This window comes from Accipiter gentilis, chromosome 26, assembly GCF_929443795.1.
Source record: "Accipiter gentilis chromosome 26, bAccGen1.1, whole genome shotgun sequence".
In the NCBI taxonomy this organism is placed as follows: Eukaryota; Metazoa; Chordata; class Aves; order Accipitriformes; family Accipitridae; genus Astur; species Astur gentilis.
The window spans coordinates 2984329-3002177 of NC_064905.1; the positions used below are offsets into that span (position 1 = coordinate 2984329).

The 17849-nt window shown below is 43.6% G+C and overlaps 2 protein-coding genes across 7 annotated transcripts in view; one reads left to right on the forward strand and one right to left on the reverse strand.

Moving 5' to 3' along the window:
* Positions 1-17849, reverse strand: part of MATR3 (matrin 3) — a 1017354-nt gene that overhangs the window by 497502 nt on the left and 502003 nt on the right. The window lies entirely within an intron of this gene.
* FBXW11 (F-box and WD repeat domain containing 11) overlaps positions 4138-17849 on the forward strand; it is a 77882-nt gene continuing 64170 nt past the window's right edge. For 2 of the 6 annotated variants that reach the window (XM_049829449.1, XM_049829451.1), the window contains exons 1-2: positions 4138-4237; positions 12983-13062. Coding sequence is in view for 2 of the 6 variants with exons in the window: in XM_049829446.1 (XP_049685403.1) it covers positions 4193-4237 (45 nt within the window). In the remaining 4 variants the exon portion in view is untranslated. Of the gene's footprint in view, positions 4238-12982; positions 13063-15587; positions 15697-17849 lie in introns of all 6 variants that reach the window. The other 4 variants (XM_049829447.1, XM_049829448.1, XM_049829446.1 and 1 more) reach the window with 4 other exon arrangements.

Genomic DNA, 17849 nt, shown 5'->3' on the forward strand with positions numbered 1-17849 from the left:
GCGGTGGTTTGGGTTGGGGCTGCATCCCTGCGCATCCCCAGCTCATCGGGGCAGCCTCTCGCCCCCTCGCAGATCGGACGCAGCGACTCGGATGCCCGCAGCTTTCGGGACGGTGCCAGTCTTGGGACCCACGATACAAGCTTTCCAGGGTTTTTTTAAACATGTGATTACTTTTGCTTCGATACAGTGACATCAGCCTCAATGAATTCTTGCCGTGTTGCACAACGTGGAGGCATCTCCGGTTCGTTGGCACTGGGACTTTCCGTCTTCCACTTCCCCCTCATCCTCATCCTCGCAGGAAAACTGGCAGAGCGAGTCCTCTTAGGCTGAAACTGCCCCACCGCCCTGGTGTGCTTCCACCTGAACAAGGTCGTCATTAGCGCTTAATGACCAGCTTTGTCCCTGCTCTGCTGATGTGCAGATGCGTCTGTCAGCAAATGGCGATACACACGCGCGCGCACACACACACAGAGGAGTTATTGATACAGCGTTGTGTTAACCCGAACACAGAGCACACACCCAGAGACGCGCTCCTCAACTTACTGCAGTCGTGCGGTTCGTGTAGTCATAGGAATACAGTGCTTGGCTTCAGCAGAATCCAATGGGTTTGTATCTTAGAATAAGTTTATCAAAAACTTGATTTTTCATCCATTTTATTGGACCTTGCTTTGGACACGTCACTCGATCCTGATGAGCTCTTAAGTCACGAGATGCTCAGAAACAATTTTACTTTAATTTACAGATATAAGGATCGATATCCCCACTCTTGCTTTTCTTGTGTTCTGCATTAAAGCCAAAAATTTTGATTTTTTAAATAATGCTTTCCTTAATTACTTTCAACATTCTTCTCTTTCTTTCATGTCATAGAAATTGCGTTTTTCCACACAATTAAAAGCAGATTACAGGAACTCAAGTTCCATCTTACAGCTCATGCCACAGTTTCAGAGACCCACGCCTGCTTCTGTAGCGTCTGTCGTTGTGATGCATTAACCATTCAGACTGCCAGAATGAGACCACGAATTTACTCGTTCTTTAAATAAATGGAGGAATTTTTGCCTTTTTTTCTCTTTTATGTTTCTTTTCTCTTTTCCTATGTCCTGGACAATCTTTTCCACAGTCAGAAAGCTTGCCTGACTGTACAGCTGTACTTTGGGAAGTGCCGTGTAAAATAGCATTGTCCCGGTCAGCAAATCTCTTCCCTGTGTATATTTAGACTGAGACATGCTGATTTTTTACTTTGGTGTCACAAACAAATATCTGCTGCCTTGTTTGATCTCCAAAGCGAATGCCTGATTACAGGGAGAGCAAAAGTGAGCTGGATTTTTTGTCCCACCTTATTCTCGGTGACACCTTTGTGAGCTCGCCGAGGTCAGTGGTGTTACACAACGTGAAGGACAGCGTATAATTGGACCTGCGAGTCCTTCGTTATAGGTCATGATGTGAAGGTGGAAAGAATTCAGCTCAGCTGCCAGCCTGGGTGCCCAGGTTTGACAGGAAAAGCCCTCGGATGTTTTTTCACGTGGAAATGGAGCGTGTCTGGATAAGGGTCAGCGGGCGCTTGCAGAGCCCAAGCTGACGTGACCGCCGGTGTGCGAGTTTGGGCTTTGTACTCCCAGTTAGAGGGACTCTGGGACAACGGCATGTTTGGTATTCGCTTTGTCCAGAACAATGTCAATGGGGCAGCTTTTGGGGCGCATCAAAGTTTCACCCCCAGATGCTGAGCTGCAGCAGCTGTTTGACGGGGAGGGAGATCTGCTGCTCTTGGTTTACGTTTTTAAATGCTATGAAAAGAGTTTAGACCTCATGATAAGTATTCTTTTAAGCATTTTTTAACTAATAAAATACATTTCTGCTGACATAAATGTCCTGTAAAGCAGGTGTGTTGTCAATAAGAAAGGACTTTGTACCATTTCCATACTTTTATGTACTCTGTACATACTTTTTATTCATACTCTGTTTCTTAACCATTTGGCAGAGATTTAAACAGGTAACGAAAAAAAAATGCTTAGCATGAAGCTACCGAGTCCATTTTCATCGCAAGCACAGGGTCGCTAGTGCTGTGCTGTTACACCAGATTGCTGCTTATGACACTTTTGCTTCCAATTCCCCATGCCTACAAATGCATGTGGTCCCTGCTGTGTCATCAGATCGCAGCCTGCGTGCCCTTGGTCACCCCAAGCACCTGAGCTTTCCGTGTCGCCGATCCTGTAATCCCACCTGACACGCCAGCTGGCTCCCAGCAGCCGAAGCCTGCAGATGCTTGGTGCGTCTCCGCAGCGGTAGTGGAGGACGGCGGCAAGCCGCAGTCTGCCAGCAGGATACAGACCCTAAAGGTTGAAAAAGTTGCTCGTTGCGAAGGGTTGTGATTAGCTAGATGGAAATGCCGCCACCTTATCCACGTTTCCACATCTCCTTGCAAGTACGACACATCTCCTTTTCAAGCTTTTGTATTTGGCCCCTTCTGTCTTCATCTAACCTAGGCTGAAAGCTTCCTCTGGCGAGAACCATCAATTTGTCTTCCAAATGCTATGCCTGCTGTCACTCAGCATTTGGTGAATAATCCCATTTCAGTATATCCACGATGGGGTGGATCTTCATCTTGTACGGGGCTGAGCAGCTGGAGTAGCAACGCAAGCAGAAATAGGTACTCCGCTTAAAAGCGCAGACAGGATTGCCTGACCGAGTGATGCCAGCAAGATAAGTCCTGAGGCACATGACTGGGCAGGAAGGGACTTCTTAAATAAGACTGTTTATTAAATAAACAGTACAGCGTTCATACTCAGCACGTGATTCTGCATATCGTAATGCTTTCCTCATTAAGTACAGTCTGCAGAAGCTGGTATTTTTCATGGGTTCTATTTTCATTTCTTATTGCTACTTAAGGAAAAAAACACCACCACTTAATAGTTTGGTAATTCTAAAAAAACACGATGCTAACAAGCTTGGGTGTTCACTGTTTTATGAGGGCAGAGGTAAAAATAAAATGCCGTTGGGGCGTTGTTAAACAAATGAAGCCCCATTCTCCGAACCCGGGTCCCTCCAGACTGATTTGGGGCACCGTGAAGGTGCCCAGTCCCAGGCAGCGATGCCGCCTCCCCGTTACGCCGCGGGCCATGGGGGAGCTCAGGCAGGGAGGTTTCTTATTTCCCAAGGTACGTGCTGCAACTTCTCTTGGGTTTTTAACCGTCATTTTGGACTAAGCGGGTAATACCCGGCTCTGCCGCCAAGAAGAAACTCGGTCAGAGGTGCTGTAACAGCTTGCGGCAATTAGCTACAAAACCAACCAAAGTATCATCGTGAAAATGTTGCTCTTCATAAACCCCAAGACAAACGTTACTGCCATGTTGACCCGTCTGCCAGTGCAAGGCCTGAGTTTTTCCGTCCTTTCCAGCTTGGCCCTCCTTCCTCCCCGGGCAATTCTGAATTTTAATCAGGAGAACATAGTCCTGAGGTGTGGAGCAAAGACAGGGGCCGGTTTCCTCCCTGGCAGAGCCAGGAGGATTTTAGAGCCGTTTCCCTGCCCACGGTTCGGAGGGATTCTGACAGGCACCGGGCCAGCTCCCGGTTCCGTCCCAGGACACCGGACCCGACCGGGGCAGGACGAGTTTCGGGAGCCCTCGTCCTCGGAGCCTGCCGAGAGCAGCCGCCGTCCTGCTCGGGCCCTCCTGCTCCCTCTCGCCGTTCAGCCCCCCCCGCTCCTCCCGCCTTGGGGCCGAGGCGCCGCTTTGAGGGCCCTAGCGCCGCTGCCGCTCTCCCGGGAGCGGCGGGCACGGTCGAGGCCCCGCGGCGGCCGCCATTCAGACCGGGGCCGCCCCGGCGAGGCCTACCGCCGGCGGGCGGGCAGGAGGACCGCCGCGTCTCCCAGCACCGCCTCCCCCCCCTCCCCCTCCCTCCCGCCACCGCGAGGCACGCCGGGAAGCCTCCCGCAGCCAATAGCGGCTCGGGACCGCGAGGTCCGCCGGGAGTTGTGGTCCGTTAGTGAGAGGGAGCCGGAGCGGGTGACGCCTCTCCTCTTCCGGGCGTCGTGACGTCGCGGAGGACGCAGCGTGCGTGCGGCGGCGGTGGCGGCGGCGGCGGCGGTGGTGGGGGGGGGGGGCGGGCGGGCGAACTGAGCGGCGGCGGCGGCGGGGCCTGGCGGGCGCGGGGAGGCGGCGGGGGCGGGCGGGGCGCCGCGGCGGAGCTGCCCGCCGCTATGGAGCCCGACTCGGTGATCGAGGACAAGACCATCGAGCTGATGGTGAGTGACCCCCGCCTCCCGCGCTGCCCACCCCCCACACCCCCCCTCCTCCTTCTCCCCTCCGCCCGCCGGCAGGCCCCGCCGCCGCGCCCGGGCCTGCGGGGGGGGGCCCGCCGCCGCCGCCGCCCCGCTGAGGTGACTGTGGCCAGGCCGCCCTCGGCCCCGGCCCGCTCCTCCCGCCGCCCCGCTGTGTGTGTGTGTGTGGGGGGGGGGGGGGATCCGCTCCGCTCCCCTCCTCCACCGCGGCCGGCCGGCCTCCCGGCGCAGGCCGGGGCGCGACGAGCCCTTTAATGCTATTAAAAGGGTAGAACTAAAAATAAGAAACACCCCTCCCCAGCCCCCCGAAAGCAGGGCCGGTCCGGGAGGCGCGGAAAATCGCTCCCCGCTGCGTTCAGCCAGAGTCAGCCGCCCCAGCGGGTGATGCGGGCACGCTGCAAAAACCGAAACCGAAATGCCCCGGAGCACCACGGCGGTGCGGGGATCGCCCCCACCCCCCCAAAAAAAAAAAAAAAAAAAAAAAAAAAAGCAAGCTGCAGCGTCTGGTTCCCGGCCGGGGCCTCCCCCCGCCGCCGGAGCCCCCGGGGCCCGCCCCGATGCCATTTGCGAGAGGCTGGCGGGCCCCGGGGACACACACACACACGGATTTAAACTTCCAGCGTGAGGATTTGGGGCTCCTCTAGTAGCCGTGCCCCTCGGGTCGGTGGTTTTTTCGGGGGGGGGGGGGGCGGGGGGGCAGCTCCCGTCTTCCCAGAGCAGCACCGGTGCTGGAGCTCCGGTCCGGCCAACACGGTATTATCTAACTAGACCTAATGGGTGTATTTGTTATAGCCCCTAATTAACGCTTACGCCGCTAAATTCGGGTTAGTGGAGAGGCGGCCAGATGGAAGCAATAGAGTTTGGTTTATTTTAAAAATAAGCAGATCTTAGCCTTCTGCAGCCAAATATTAGGGGCCTTAGTTTTACTGCCTTTAGGGATGAATAAAGTTAAGTTAGACGCTGAGAGAGAATAATAAGCACTAAATATCTTCTGATTTGTTTGTCATAACCATAATTTGCTTTCACGTACAAAATGTCATGCAGCAGTGCAGAATTGAGTGGTAAAGTGCAAAAATTTGCTTTTAAGGCCCTCTGAAGGTGAGCTGGGTTCAGTGGAGACGTTAATTTTTTTTTTTTTTTAACTGGTAGAGTCCTTGCTAAACTACCTGATCTGGAAATTACAAACTTTCTTCCAGTGTTGTCTGCTCTCAAGAAGCAGAAATTAAAAAAAAAAAAAAAAAAAAAAAAGAAACCCAAAAAACCTTTGTGATTCTTTCTCTATTTGTTTCTGATCGCTGAGGCCAGTAGCTTAAAAGCTGTTCTTAACCAGCCTCCTTTCCTGATCCCTATCGATTCGGTGATCTTGCACTGGGTGACATCAGAACCGTTTCCGTGTTAGTGGACTGCAGCATCGAGGATAGAGGCTGGGGGCAGCTGTGTGGGTATCTGTTACAGGATGAGTCGCCTACAGAAAAGATGTCTGCTAGATTTCCGAGGTGTAAAGTGAATTCTAGTGGCTTTTTTCCTACCTGGCACAGAGGGTTACTAATACTCCTCAGCCTAGGGTTTTGTGAGGTGCCAAAGTAGCATTTGAGGCTGGAAGGTACGTTTGCTTTGCTCAACTTTCTTGTGTGTCTTTTTGTAAATGGTCTCCCTTTTTAGAAGTTTCTTCTATTTGGGGCCACGTTGTTAGCAGGCAGAAGCAAAGGTAACTTTTATTGTTAATTGTTGCACCCTATGTTTACAGTTGGACCTGGGAAATGTGCTAATCGATGCAAATATCAATGGGGCTACTCAGATTTTTATTACATAGTAGCAGATTTAAGAAACAAATTTTTCTCTCTTTCACAAGAAATTAGTAAATATAAAAATTCTATAAGGCGAATGATTAATTCTGTAGTTTCCTGTAGAAAATGGTACTCTCTAAAATGTAGTTGGTAGTTGAATTTAATTTCAACTGTAGTGGAGGCCTGCATAGAAACACTTGTGTTTGAGTGTAAACGTTTCACTAAAACCATTGAAAGTCATTCCTAAATGAAGGCATGGCTCAGAGGTTTTGCCTTCCTGTGCATTGTAGAAGATAAGATTCTCCGGAAGATTTGTTTAAATACACAAAGCAGAAGTAGAAGCTGTATTGACTGAGTTTTCAGTCAGTGATTTCAGTATTATGTGCAAACTCTTGTATCGGTTGTTAATGCTTGTGGCAAACATCCCTAAACCAGGGACTGTCCTAGTGTGTCAGACTTAGTGGGATGCTTTTCTTTTTAAGAATGTTATTGTTTACTAAAAGCAGGATGTTCTATGCCTCTCTTTGATACAGGAGATTGGTTTTGATGCGCTTTGGGTGCTTGATCACTTCCCTCCAATGCCAAGGATGAATCTGTAGTAAATACAGGAGTAGATGTATGATGCAAAAGTACTGAGGAGCAAATACACTATCATTCTGAGCGACTGATAAACAAGAGATAATGTGTCAACATGTTAATTGCATGAAGTTTCAGAACACGATGTTCTAGCCCTCAACTGTGCCTTCACTGGATAGATCATTTGCATTTATTTAAAGAAAAATCAGTCATGGAAATAATACTGTTCTATTTTTAAAGCTGGAATCTAAGAGAAATATTTGAAGGTTTCAGAGTGACAATTTTCATTTGCTGTATGAAGTTTTAGCGAGTGTTCTGAAGTAACTGCATCTTTTAGGACAGTTTAAGGCTTTACATCTTTTGCTCTAGTTTTGCAAATCATGTCATCTAGCCATTTTAACGGTGATGAGCAACTGATTTAGTGATGACATTCGTTTCAGGGCTTTCATTTGCAGATGCTATCTATGTCTATGGGCAGGATACCCACTGCCTGTAGAGGTGATTTCAAGAGGGCACGAGGCCTCAAAGTTTAGCTTGTGTCGACTGCGGGAGGTCCAGATTTAGGCTAACAGCGTATCTGATGGGGTTGTTTTTAGTTTAGATACCTTTGTACTTAGGCTGTCTCAGTTATAAATGCTTTGCGTGAGTGAGCAAACTATTAGAAAATGAGTAGTAAGGAAGTAATCCAGAACAGATGGAGGGCTAGCCAAAATGATTGAAAGAGCTCTTTCTTCCCCTGGTTTTGATTTTCTCTGTGAAATTAGATAACTGTAACCTTTTTGCTCGCTTAAAGAACCAAACGTTTTTCTTTCTTAAGGTGAAGTACCAACAACAATGCTCTGTGAAATAGGTTTTTTTCCCTTATAGATTCTGAGTTGCGTATAAAATCTGTATTGTTCAGTTTAAATGCATTTGCCTTCAATACCTGCTAAAAGCCTTGTGTTTTCATTTTCTCAGGAAGCTTCACTGAACTCCATACTTCTGTTGTACCAGCAGACTTTCAAAGTAGGGGGTAATTAGCTTCTTAGTTTGTATTAAAGTGGTTTTAAAAGTATGGCAAGTAGGTTTTTTTATGCTGGTTAAAAGGTATGCATTTATGGGGGGAACTGCATGCAGCATAAGATGTGGACAGTATAAAAAAAAAAAAGAAATCTGTTGCTCCCAAGCTATTGTACCCAGCAGACACCTATGGGACATGGTTACTGAAGCAGGAAGCCAACTGTGTGTAAATTCTCACCCTTACTGAGCTTATTATCATCTGTCTTTCCACTGTGTCCTTGGTGCGTGTGCCGTTCTCCAAACACAGATCCCTCTGCTGCAGAGCTGGCAGTTTAAATTCAGTATAACACTGCTCCGTGTAGTAGCACGAAAGGGTTATGGAAAGACCGTGCCGAGGAATAAAACTGACAAGCACTTGTTTACACTGTATTATCATTTGTATCTTAAGGTTATACATATGGAAAATACTCTTCCTAATATACTGCTTTCATTGTCTAGAACGTCTCTCTCTGTCTCTCATAAAAGTGTCCAGTGTTTAAGTGCCTCTGTAAATAATAAATGAAGAACTATAATTGAATATCTTGCCAAAAGTCTTTCAGTTTCTCCTGGCAGAACTTTGATGTGAGCTGAAGGTCTTCAAAAGGTAACAAACTCAGAATAAAGTATCTCACGTAGGCATGCCTTGCCAGCAGCAGCTTCTTGCGTAAATCATGCCAGCGGTACCTGAAGTTCCTTGGGTTAGTGCAACTGGAGATGGCTGTGCCCCCAAACTATTTAAAGCTTTACAGTGCAAAATAAATCTTAGCATTCTGTTTGGAAGCTAAAATGCAGCTGCTGTATATATCTCAGTAGGGCTGTAACGTTCTGGCTTTTTTCTTCCCTGTCTCAATCATTGCAAGCCAAGCAGGCAGTTACATTTTTCTGAATTTTTTTCCACATGTTCTTAGAGGGATCCTTCAAAGAGTTTACTTTCATAGTGATAGAGATACAGGCAACAATCATCTTTGCATCTGAAACAAAGAAAGTAGTGTTATAGCTAAAATGTGGCTGGTTCTTAGTCAAATGCTGGGAGTAGATGGAGAGTTAGTAAGATGTTTGTAAACCTGTGTGTAAACTAGTGCTTTCTTCAGTAGGATAACAATCTCTTTGCAGTTATCTTTTTTTTAATCTTCAGTAGCTAAGTTAGAGGAGTTGAGAGCTGCATGTCAGGCATTAAAGCCTGCAGTCGATGGCATGCTGGACAGTTTCATACGTGGGGAGAAAAAAGGAAATGGCTAGAGCAGTTACCTGAAGAGGGTTACATGGCTGTTAGGAAGGCGCAGACGAGCCTTTGGGGCAGAGGATGCAAGATCTGTGGCTGCTGCACAGGCTATCAGAGTGACAGTCACATTTCAGAGAGTGCCTGTAAGAGGAAGGATGCAAATATAAAGAGAGTAGATTGCTGTGACTTTGGCAGCGGTGCAGAAAGTGGGAAGGAAGAGCTTAAGAAAATGAATTAGAGCAAGGCAACTGCATTTAGAGCCAGCAGAGTGATGATGAAATGAGGGAAGTGGACAAAAAAGTGTGGAAAGCTGTATCTTTTTGGGAAGGGTTAGGCGAAATGATAGACTGATTGGGGAAATGGGGTGGCAAAGGGAAGAAGGAGAATACAAAGATGCAGAAGAGGGGTTATGAAGAAAAAAGTTAACTGAAGCTTGTGATCATTATGGCAGCAGCCATCAGTTTATACAGGCAAAGGAACACTGCAGATGCTCCATTTGTGGGGAAAATTCTGAAACTAAATTGCTTTTAGTTCTTAACAGAAAAAAGACTAAATGGGGAGACTAAACGCTGGTGTTTCGCCAAAGGCTTCTTAAATCTCATTCGAGATGCGGAGATTTTTTTTTTGCCTCACAATGCAGTTAAATTTTGTAACATTACTAAATTCTCCAACCTTTGCAACAATGCTGAGCAAGTGAGATCCAGCAGAGAAAGTTCCCTTGCTGCCTGAAACATGTGTAGAGCTTCCTGTGTGTGTGAGCACCGCTGGGTGCGTTGCGTTTCAGGGCGATGTGTTGCCTGTGAGCTCTGGCTTGGGACCGGGAGGTCCTGAATTGTGCTCATAAATCCAGTGTCCAGGTGTCACTGTGGAATGAGATCACATCTCTGCAGGCACGCTGGTATGCACGCCAGCTGCCCTCTCTGAAGTGCTATTGGGTTGCTCCTTTAAAAAGTTGTAAAGCACGTGTATGCCATTTCTACATTTCAGACCGTTCTGACTGTATCCCTTAGGCAGAGTTGTTGAACATTGCTAAAAATTTGGGTCACCGATGAGCATTGAAGGCAGCATCTCAGCAAAACAAACTGCCTTGTTACAAGCTGTACCCTTAGAGAGAATTAGGAATGTTCTTTGAAGAATGGATGTACCTTTTCATTTCATGTGTGTTTTCTAAAACACCTTTGCCTCTTGTTAAATCAACTTGATGTATGTCTTTTGATGCATTACGTTTTACTGCTGTGGAGTTTAGAGGTCACTGTTGCTTTGGCATTTTCAGTTTCATCTTCCTGCGCTGCTTTGAGTGCTTGTGCAGCAGCGTGCAAAGTGAGATTGCTGATGGGTTTAAAATGAAATGGATGTTGCAGCAAACGTGCCAATGAGGGAAGAATGATGTGTGGGAGAGAATAAGAGACCATGGTTATAAGAGGGCTACTCTGACAATTGTTTTTGTTGCAAGGGAGAAAATAAATTGAAGGGAAATGAGAATATTTACTGAGTTGTTTAAACTAATGCTGATTAGTAACAATACTTAACGTTCCAGCTTTTTTCTCTGGTGATGTTGTCTTTATACTAATGCCACTGTTTATGTTGTTATATAATCTGATTTCTCAGTTTGATTTTCATGGTATCGGTAGTACTTCATTATTCACAGAAAATCCACTTTTTCTGGAAAATCCCTTCCTTCCCCAGTTTATTGGTGTGTTTATGAGCTCAGCAGCGTGACATCTGACAGCCTACTCTGTTTTCCTGTACTGCTTCCACACATTTCCCAGTACGAGCAGTGCATGGCTGAGACCAGATAATGCAAAAATAATGCAACGCCATTTGTGTTTTAACAACAGAAAAGCACTGACTCTTTTTGGAAACTTAATGTGCTTCTCATGCAGGCTAAATTAACAATGGGAGCTTTTGAAGGCATGTTGTTTCTTCATTGCTTTGTTAATCCAGGTCCCCTCAGGACTTGCATCCCTGTACTTCTGCCCCAGGAAATGAACATTTTTATTGAGGATCAAAGAGTAGTTCAGCTTCCTGGGCTCATTTTTTATATGAATACAAACAGAAATTTGTAAGATGTAGGATTCCTTGTAGATTTGTAGATCGTAAGATTCCTTGCTAGGAATAGGGACTGATGTGCTTTCTGGGTAGAACAGTAAAGAAAGGCTTTTCGGATCAACTTTTAGCTGTGGCAATGCTACAAGGTTTTGTTTTGTTCATTGATTTAGAGGAGAAACACAACTATATATTCAGTGTTATGAGTTGTGGGCCTCTGAGTTTCGTACTGTTGAGGAGTTCTTGAACATGGAGTTTTGTTACAAAAGAAGTTGTAACAACTTGTGTTCAGGTTGCCTCGCTTGGTGATACCTTGTTCAAATCTTATATCCTTTTCAGTCACGCCAATTTAAATTAGATTTCAGACAAAAATACAGACAGCTTTTTGAAAATCTATACTCAGAATCTGTTTGCAAAATTTAAGTTACAATTACAGCTTGTATTTGATAGAGAATCTTTCAGGCAATTCTGTTTGGTTGACGAAGGACTAGCCAGGGAAACTTGCTGTTCAGGCTGTCTCTATCACATCACTACTTCTTGAGACAAAAATCAGAGCTGTGCTGTAACACTTTCAAATACTTTTAAGGAATGCCTTCACGGTGAAGTGCCTCTCCTTCCAACACCCTGCTGACTCTGTTGTGACTTAGCAAATCAGTATGTTATATAATTTTGATAGCTGGCTTCTTACTGAGCTATATTGTACCCTTAAAATTCTGAGTCATATGCCTAGACATCTTATCACTTTACTTGGCAGCATTAAAAATCATAGATTGGACACAGTATCAGGCTTACAGCGCTGCTTTGTCCTTGCAATGTCACCCTATAATGTTTTGCTTTACCAGTGGTAGAAAAGCAGAAAATTGCCCCATGATGAAGATGCACCTTTCTTCGGGTAGCTCTGGGCAGTCAGGGACATGACTGTCTTCGAGACAGTGTCTTGGCACAGCTGTGAACAATGGCAGTTTCTCTGACTCTTTGCCGAGCTGCTGGTGCTTTGAGGCGTGGAGCACCGTTGTGGAGGCTGCAGAATGCTTGGTTCAGCTCTCTGGAGGGGTTGGAGAGCAGAGGAAAGGGTGAGAGACAGCAGCGGCATATTCTTCTGCGGACGTTGCAGCATTATGTTATAGAAAATGTTGCTGTTGCTTCTGGCTGCTGTTAGGGGAAATTTTGTAGGCCACATCTCAAACTTTTTGAAGGTCTGACTGGAAGGCACACAGTCTGGTGTCTCTAGGATACACTTTCTGTTACACACACAGTATGGGCTTTCCGCTGACTCCATCTTCTCTTAGGTGTTATTGTTACAGCTGCTTTAAATTAGTCACCTATACTCTCCAGTGTACTGCTGAAAGTACTGGATGAAGGCCTTTTATCATCTTGCTCAGTAAGAGGTGACTTTTTCTTGTCTTGGGAGTAGCATGCCTTGGCTTACTCTCCTCTAGTTTTAGATTGTTTTCCAGACACACAGCAATACTGAAAACTTACTGAATTCAGTGCTGTCATTCAGATCATAAATGTCTTGAAGACTCCATCTTTGTGCTGCAGATACGTAAGGCAAGTTAGATCATTCTGAGCCTGGAAACAGGGAAATAATCATTACAATAAAATGCTTTACAGCATGTATATGGCAAATCAGGAGAACTGTACTGAACTGTTTTAAAAACCTGTGTGACCATTCTGGCAGTCGATGGAGCAGGCTCATGAGGTGTAAGCTGGCAGTTGAAGCTTTAGCATTTTGCTTCGTTATTTGCATTGTAGTTTCTTCTCATCATCTTTAATCTTTGCAAAGTGAGCTGTAGCCCCAAAACACTGCTGAGCATTGGGTGTTTCAGGGCAGGGGAAAGCAATTTCTTGTCCCTAAAACCGTTTCTTTGTCTTAGATCCACCAATCCGATGACCCCACTAACGTAGTCATTACTGGACTGGTAAGGTGCCTAGGCTGCCTTGTCTCTCTAACAGCATTAGGAGTACGTAATTGGGATTTCGTTCAAGAAAGAAGTAGATACACCAAGCTGAAGATGATTGGCTGCTCTCTTTTAACAGACAAGTCTGAGAAGGAAAACCCATTCGAATCCCCTTTCATTCTGGATTGGTGGATCTGAAGCCCAGAAACAAAGTTTCAGGTAAGAAGTCACCCTGTACTATATCTTGCTGCTTCTGCTTAGATGAGTTTGTCCGCAAATTCAGTATCTTGCTTTAACTGCTTAATGTCCCTAAAGCGTTAGAACACAACAAGTTAGGTGCTGAGCTTAGAGTAAGAAAGGGCATATTCAGTAAATGCACATGCAGTTTATTAGGAAATTGCAAATCTACTGTGAAAAACAGACCTAGGAACATAAGGTAAACTTGCCTTCTGTGGAGCTGGAAAGCAGTATCTACAGGTACAGGGGCACTAAGCGAACAGCTTACAAATCCTGCTTCTGAAAGGAGAAAGCAGCCTTACCAATGACTTCATTGAACTTCTCAGTCAGGTTCAGGAAAGCAATAGCTACCTGCTCTGATTTCTAGCCATGTCCTCTGATGAGTTCATCAGAAATTTAGAGAAGTTGTCTAGTTGCTCGTAGTACAAATTCCAGTAGCTTTATCCTGCTGAAATGCCATTTGAAATCTTGTTGTGGGCAGCACTTGGAGTCAGCCTTTTAAAATCCTTGAAGAGATTTCAACATAAAGTTCCGTTCCTAGTTGTTTTCAAAGCATAGCTGAGCCAGTTGCAAGGCATGGTTTTCAAGATGAGCTTTAAAGTTACAGTGGGTTTATTTCAGAGTAAGGGAGTGTGGTTGTATTTTGAGTCACGTTCATCTGAGATTTTGAGATGACTGTAAAAGGCTACAGCATGTTATCTTAAAGACAGGTTTGGAAGGTATTTGTGTGTCTTAGGAAAGAAAGCAGGGTCCCTGGCTGGTAGGAAAATAAAGTTATGCAAGTTGAATACCTGGTGTGAATGGGAGACCTGCACCTCTCCTAATGCCCAGCTTTATTGTAAGTTAGTGCTTTAATGAACTTGGCAACTTATTTCTAAAGTTAGATGAAGCAGTATGCCTCAATTCCTTTTGATCTTAATAGCAATAACACTAAGCCGCTTGAGTGTTCTCTTTTGTAGACAGCTATTAAAGCAAATTTTAAGGCCTCAATATTTAATCTACTGTAGAAAAAACTCTTGTAGGTGCTGTTGATCTCGTATTGTTTTAGCTCTGCGTTTGTTTTGCTGGCGTGGTATTTTGTGCAAAAATTATACTTGAATTTAATTGATGAATGCATATATAATGAATTACTTGTGCACAAGGTACTGTTGTTTCCTGGTTTGATTTTTTTGAGGACTTGAATTTGTTTTTGTTAGGGTGGAGAAGTCTTGGGCATGCGTAACTCTTTAAAAAAAATCTGTGGGAAAATCTAAGGGAAATACTCATTAACCTTAGTCTGACACGTTTCTTGCAGTCTCATCTACTACAAAATTGAATTTGTCCCACACACCAATCAGACTCACCTTGGAATTAACACTGCAAAATAACATCTTCCCGCGGAATATTTGCTTTTCAGGGTGTGCCTTTTTCTAAAATGAGAGAATGAGGAGGCAGAAGTGAACTTGACATCTTTAATGATAAAAACTGAAAAGAGGAAATAATTTAAAATACGCTGGGGGGGTGGGGGAAGAGGAAGCATAAACGTGTACTCCTGATTAAGATACCCGATGTTATGATATTTAATATTGCTTAACTTTTTGAAACATGGAACAGCCCTATCAAAGGCAGCAGTAAAGCTAAGTTGAATTCGAGCGCAAGTATATGCAGGTTGGAGGCTTAGTTCTTGCCCAAGTTTTGAGTCTTACATTTCAAAAAGTAAAATGTGAGTCAGCTATCAAAGGCTGTGTAAATATTCCTCTGCAGCATTTGGTGTACAAACCCTGAATGTGAAGCTAGCACTTTATTATGTGCTGAGCCCAGACTTCATATGCATTTAAACTCGTCAAGTTAAAGTGCATGCTGCCTTGTCTATATTAGATTTTTAGATGGGGTTAATATTATGTTTAGATTGTGTTAGGCCTCATCCTTAAAAACTTAGCACAGAAAGGAGTCTAAGACAACTTTTAACTTCTTAGACAAGTTTCAGCCACATTTTTCTAAGTGTTTAACTTAAAAGTTTCTACTATTTCGGTTGTCAGTGCTAGGTCTGTTTTCCAAGTTTCTCTTTTTTTTTTTTCCCCCTTCCCGTTATGATTTACTAAGAGCAGGTGTGCAGCTGTCTGTAGATGTCTGTAACACCTCTGTTCCTGCTGCATAAAAGCATAGGAAAACCATTTTTCTTTTGAAATGGCTTTTTTTTTATGTAGCATAGGATATGTTAATGCAGAAAGGAATATCACACTTCTGGAGTTTTGAAACTGAGAATTGGGATGTACGTACATGAAGGAAGCAAGGGTTAATCTAAATACTGTGTATTTTGGAAAATTTAGGTTATTTCAGTTAACATTCAGAGTGGCTTATGTAAACATACGAGGATTTTCTTCCTAGTCTTTTGTATCTTCCTGAAAACGAGCTACTGCATCTCATGAGTCTCATCCTGATGAATAAATTATAATGGAGTAAGATTGTTGTTATATTCAAAGAAAGCATTTAATCTTTTCTCCATTGAACCCATATTCCTTTTGTAGCATTCATTTGGTTGTAGCAAACGCGTCCTTTGATCTTCAGGAGCAGAGTGGGACTGCGTTATCGATCACCCTTCTGTGAATTCATTGTCCTATCTAGAAGAACGGTGTGGTAATGAGGAGAATTTATCTGATAATTTATTTCCCTTTGTCTTGCTTTAAATTTCCTGATTCCTCACTTAGTGTTTTTCCCCAAATGCAAGAAACGTACGTGCAGATCTTGAATGGTTATTGGAAGGTTGTAACATCGAGCGATTTTTATTTTGAATGGCAATCATCTAGCTAAACAGATTTTTCTAACGGAAGTGTGCCTCAGCTATTGGTTACTGACTTTTTTTTTTTAGAATGATCTGATAACAATAAAGGAATAATCAAAAACATTTCACAAGTTAAAATGACCTTGCTACTCTGTGAATACTTATTTTTGAGAAATTCACTTTTGCATTTGTAGTTCATTGAAGGACAGAAATGCAAGAGTAAGTTACACCTAAGACAGCTTTCTTGATCTGAGAATGTAGCCATTCTTAAATTGAAGCAGAACACTTGAATGCATAGGTAAAACTCCATGGATTTTGGAAATCTATTGTATGAATGGTTCTCAGCCTTCCAAATCAGACACTCAAGACTGGATGTGAGATTGCATTTTGGACACGGAAAAGGTAGTGATGTGATGGCACTGATTCCAACAAACTTGTATGGAGCATGTGAATACACTGCATCTCTCAAGGGACAACTTGGTTTTGAAATGAGAATAGGAAGAGTACCAAGTACTGCTATTGGTCTGACGTAAATTGTTTCTTTGTTTATGAGTATCTCAGCAAAGATATTAAATGTTGTACCAAAATGCGCAGCATAGTGAATGTGTTATCATGCCAAGCCAGGCTGTCACTTGTGGAACACGTGTATTTGTGTTACATGCATGCCCTCACACTTTATTTCTGATTAAGTATTCACACTTAAGAGTATACTTTGACATTTTTACTTTTCCGCTTCTTGCAAATATCCAGACTACTTGTTCTGTTATCTCGTTGGTTCAACACTGTTCTGCTTGTCACTATTTTGAATAAATCACTTGAAGTAAAGACACCAGGTAAGATCTGGATGATATCCCAACTAGCAAAAGGGGATGGAGTTTGAGTAGTTGGCAACTGTTCCCTGCTGAGTGTAAAATAATACTGAAGGCCTTTGAACAGTGTTACTGCTTTATATTTTTTTATGTCTTATTGTGGTTAATGCTGATTTTTGAGACACTAAGATCTGAGCTTGATATTAAATTTGACTTGAGAGCGTATAGCTTTCATAAACGGTCATACTGTCCTTAAGTCTAAGTTTGCTTTTCAGAATACCCCTTTTTGCAGCATTAAATCTGAGCTACTGGGGAATGTGCCTGTCATTCCCAGTCATAGAGAGGGTTTTAAGTAACAGCAGTTACCCCGTGATTTTTTCAATATTAAGTGTTAATGGAAGTGAAGAAGTATCAGTTCTGTTACTTATCAAAGTAAACTGAACAGAAAATTACTGATGTTGAATAGCACGTGAGTTTCTTATAGCTAAAAACCTGAAGAGAATTCAGAATGAAGGTTTAAGTTTTTTGGTTGTACCTTTTTTGCCAGTTGGAGGCCCTATTCATAGTCCTTCAGGCATCCAGAACATGAACTAACCTTACTGAGGAGCTGGCTTGTCACAAGAAAGTTGGGAAAAGCATTTCAGACTTTGTAAAGTCTTTTAAACTTTAAATTTTTACTCTTTTAAAAACTTCAGGATTTGTAAACTTGAGTGATTTGTTAGGTTCTTATGTTCAATTTCGTTTTGTAATAAACTGCAGAAGAAACAAGTTGCAGGAGGAGTGAGTTTGTATAATTAGTAATGCTCTTTAATAAAATGGAGTAAATTAGCTCCTTCATTTGATTTACTGTGTTTTTCTTTGAAATTCCAAAATACCTCCCCTCACCAGTCTTTTTTGGACTCTGTCTAGAAACTAATTTTCAAAAGCAAGGATATTTTTGCGTTAAATAACATAATTTCCCAAACTGTAAACACACCAATAAATTTTGATTCTGTAAATTATCTTGTGTAAATAAAATGAATGCGGTGAAAAATTCTGAGTTTTGTAAATACTTTATAAAACTTCCAGCAATAAGGCTTGGTTATGTACATGCTGTCATTCTTAATTATGACATTGCAGTATTTCTGTCAGTGGATATCAAAAGTGTATTAGTTCCATCAAGATCACAGGCTATAGTCTGTATTCACTTCTTGAGCAAT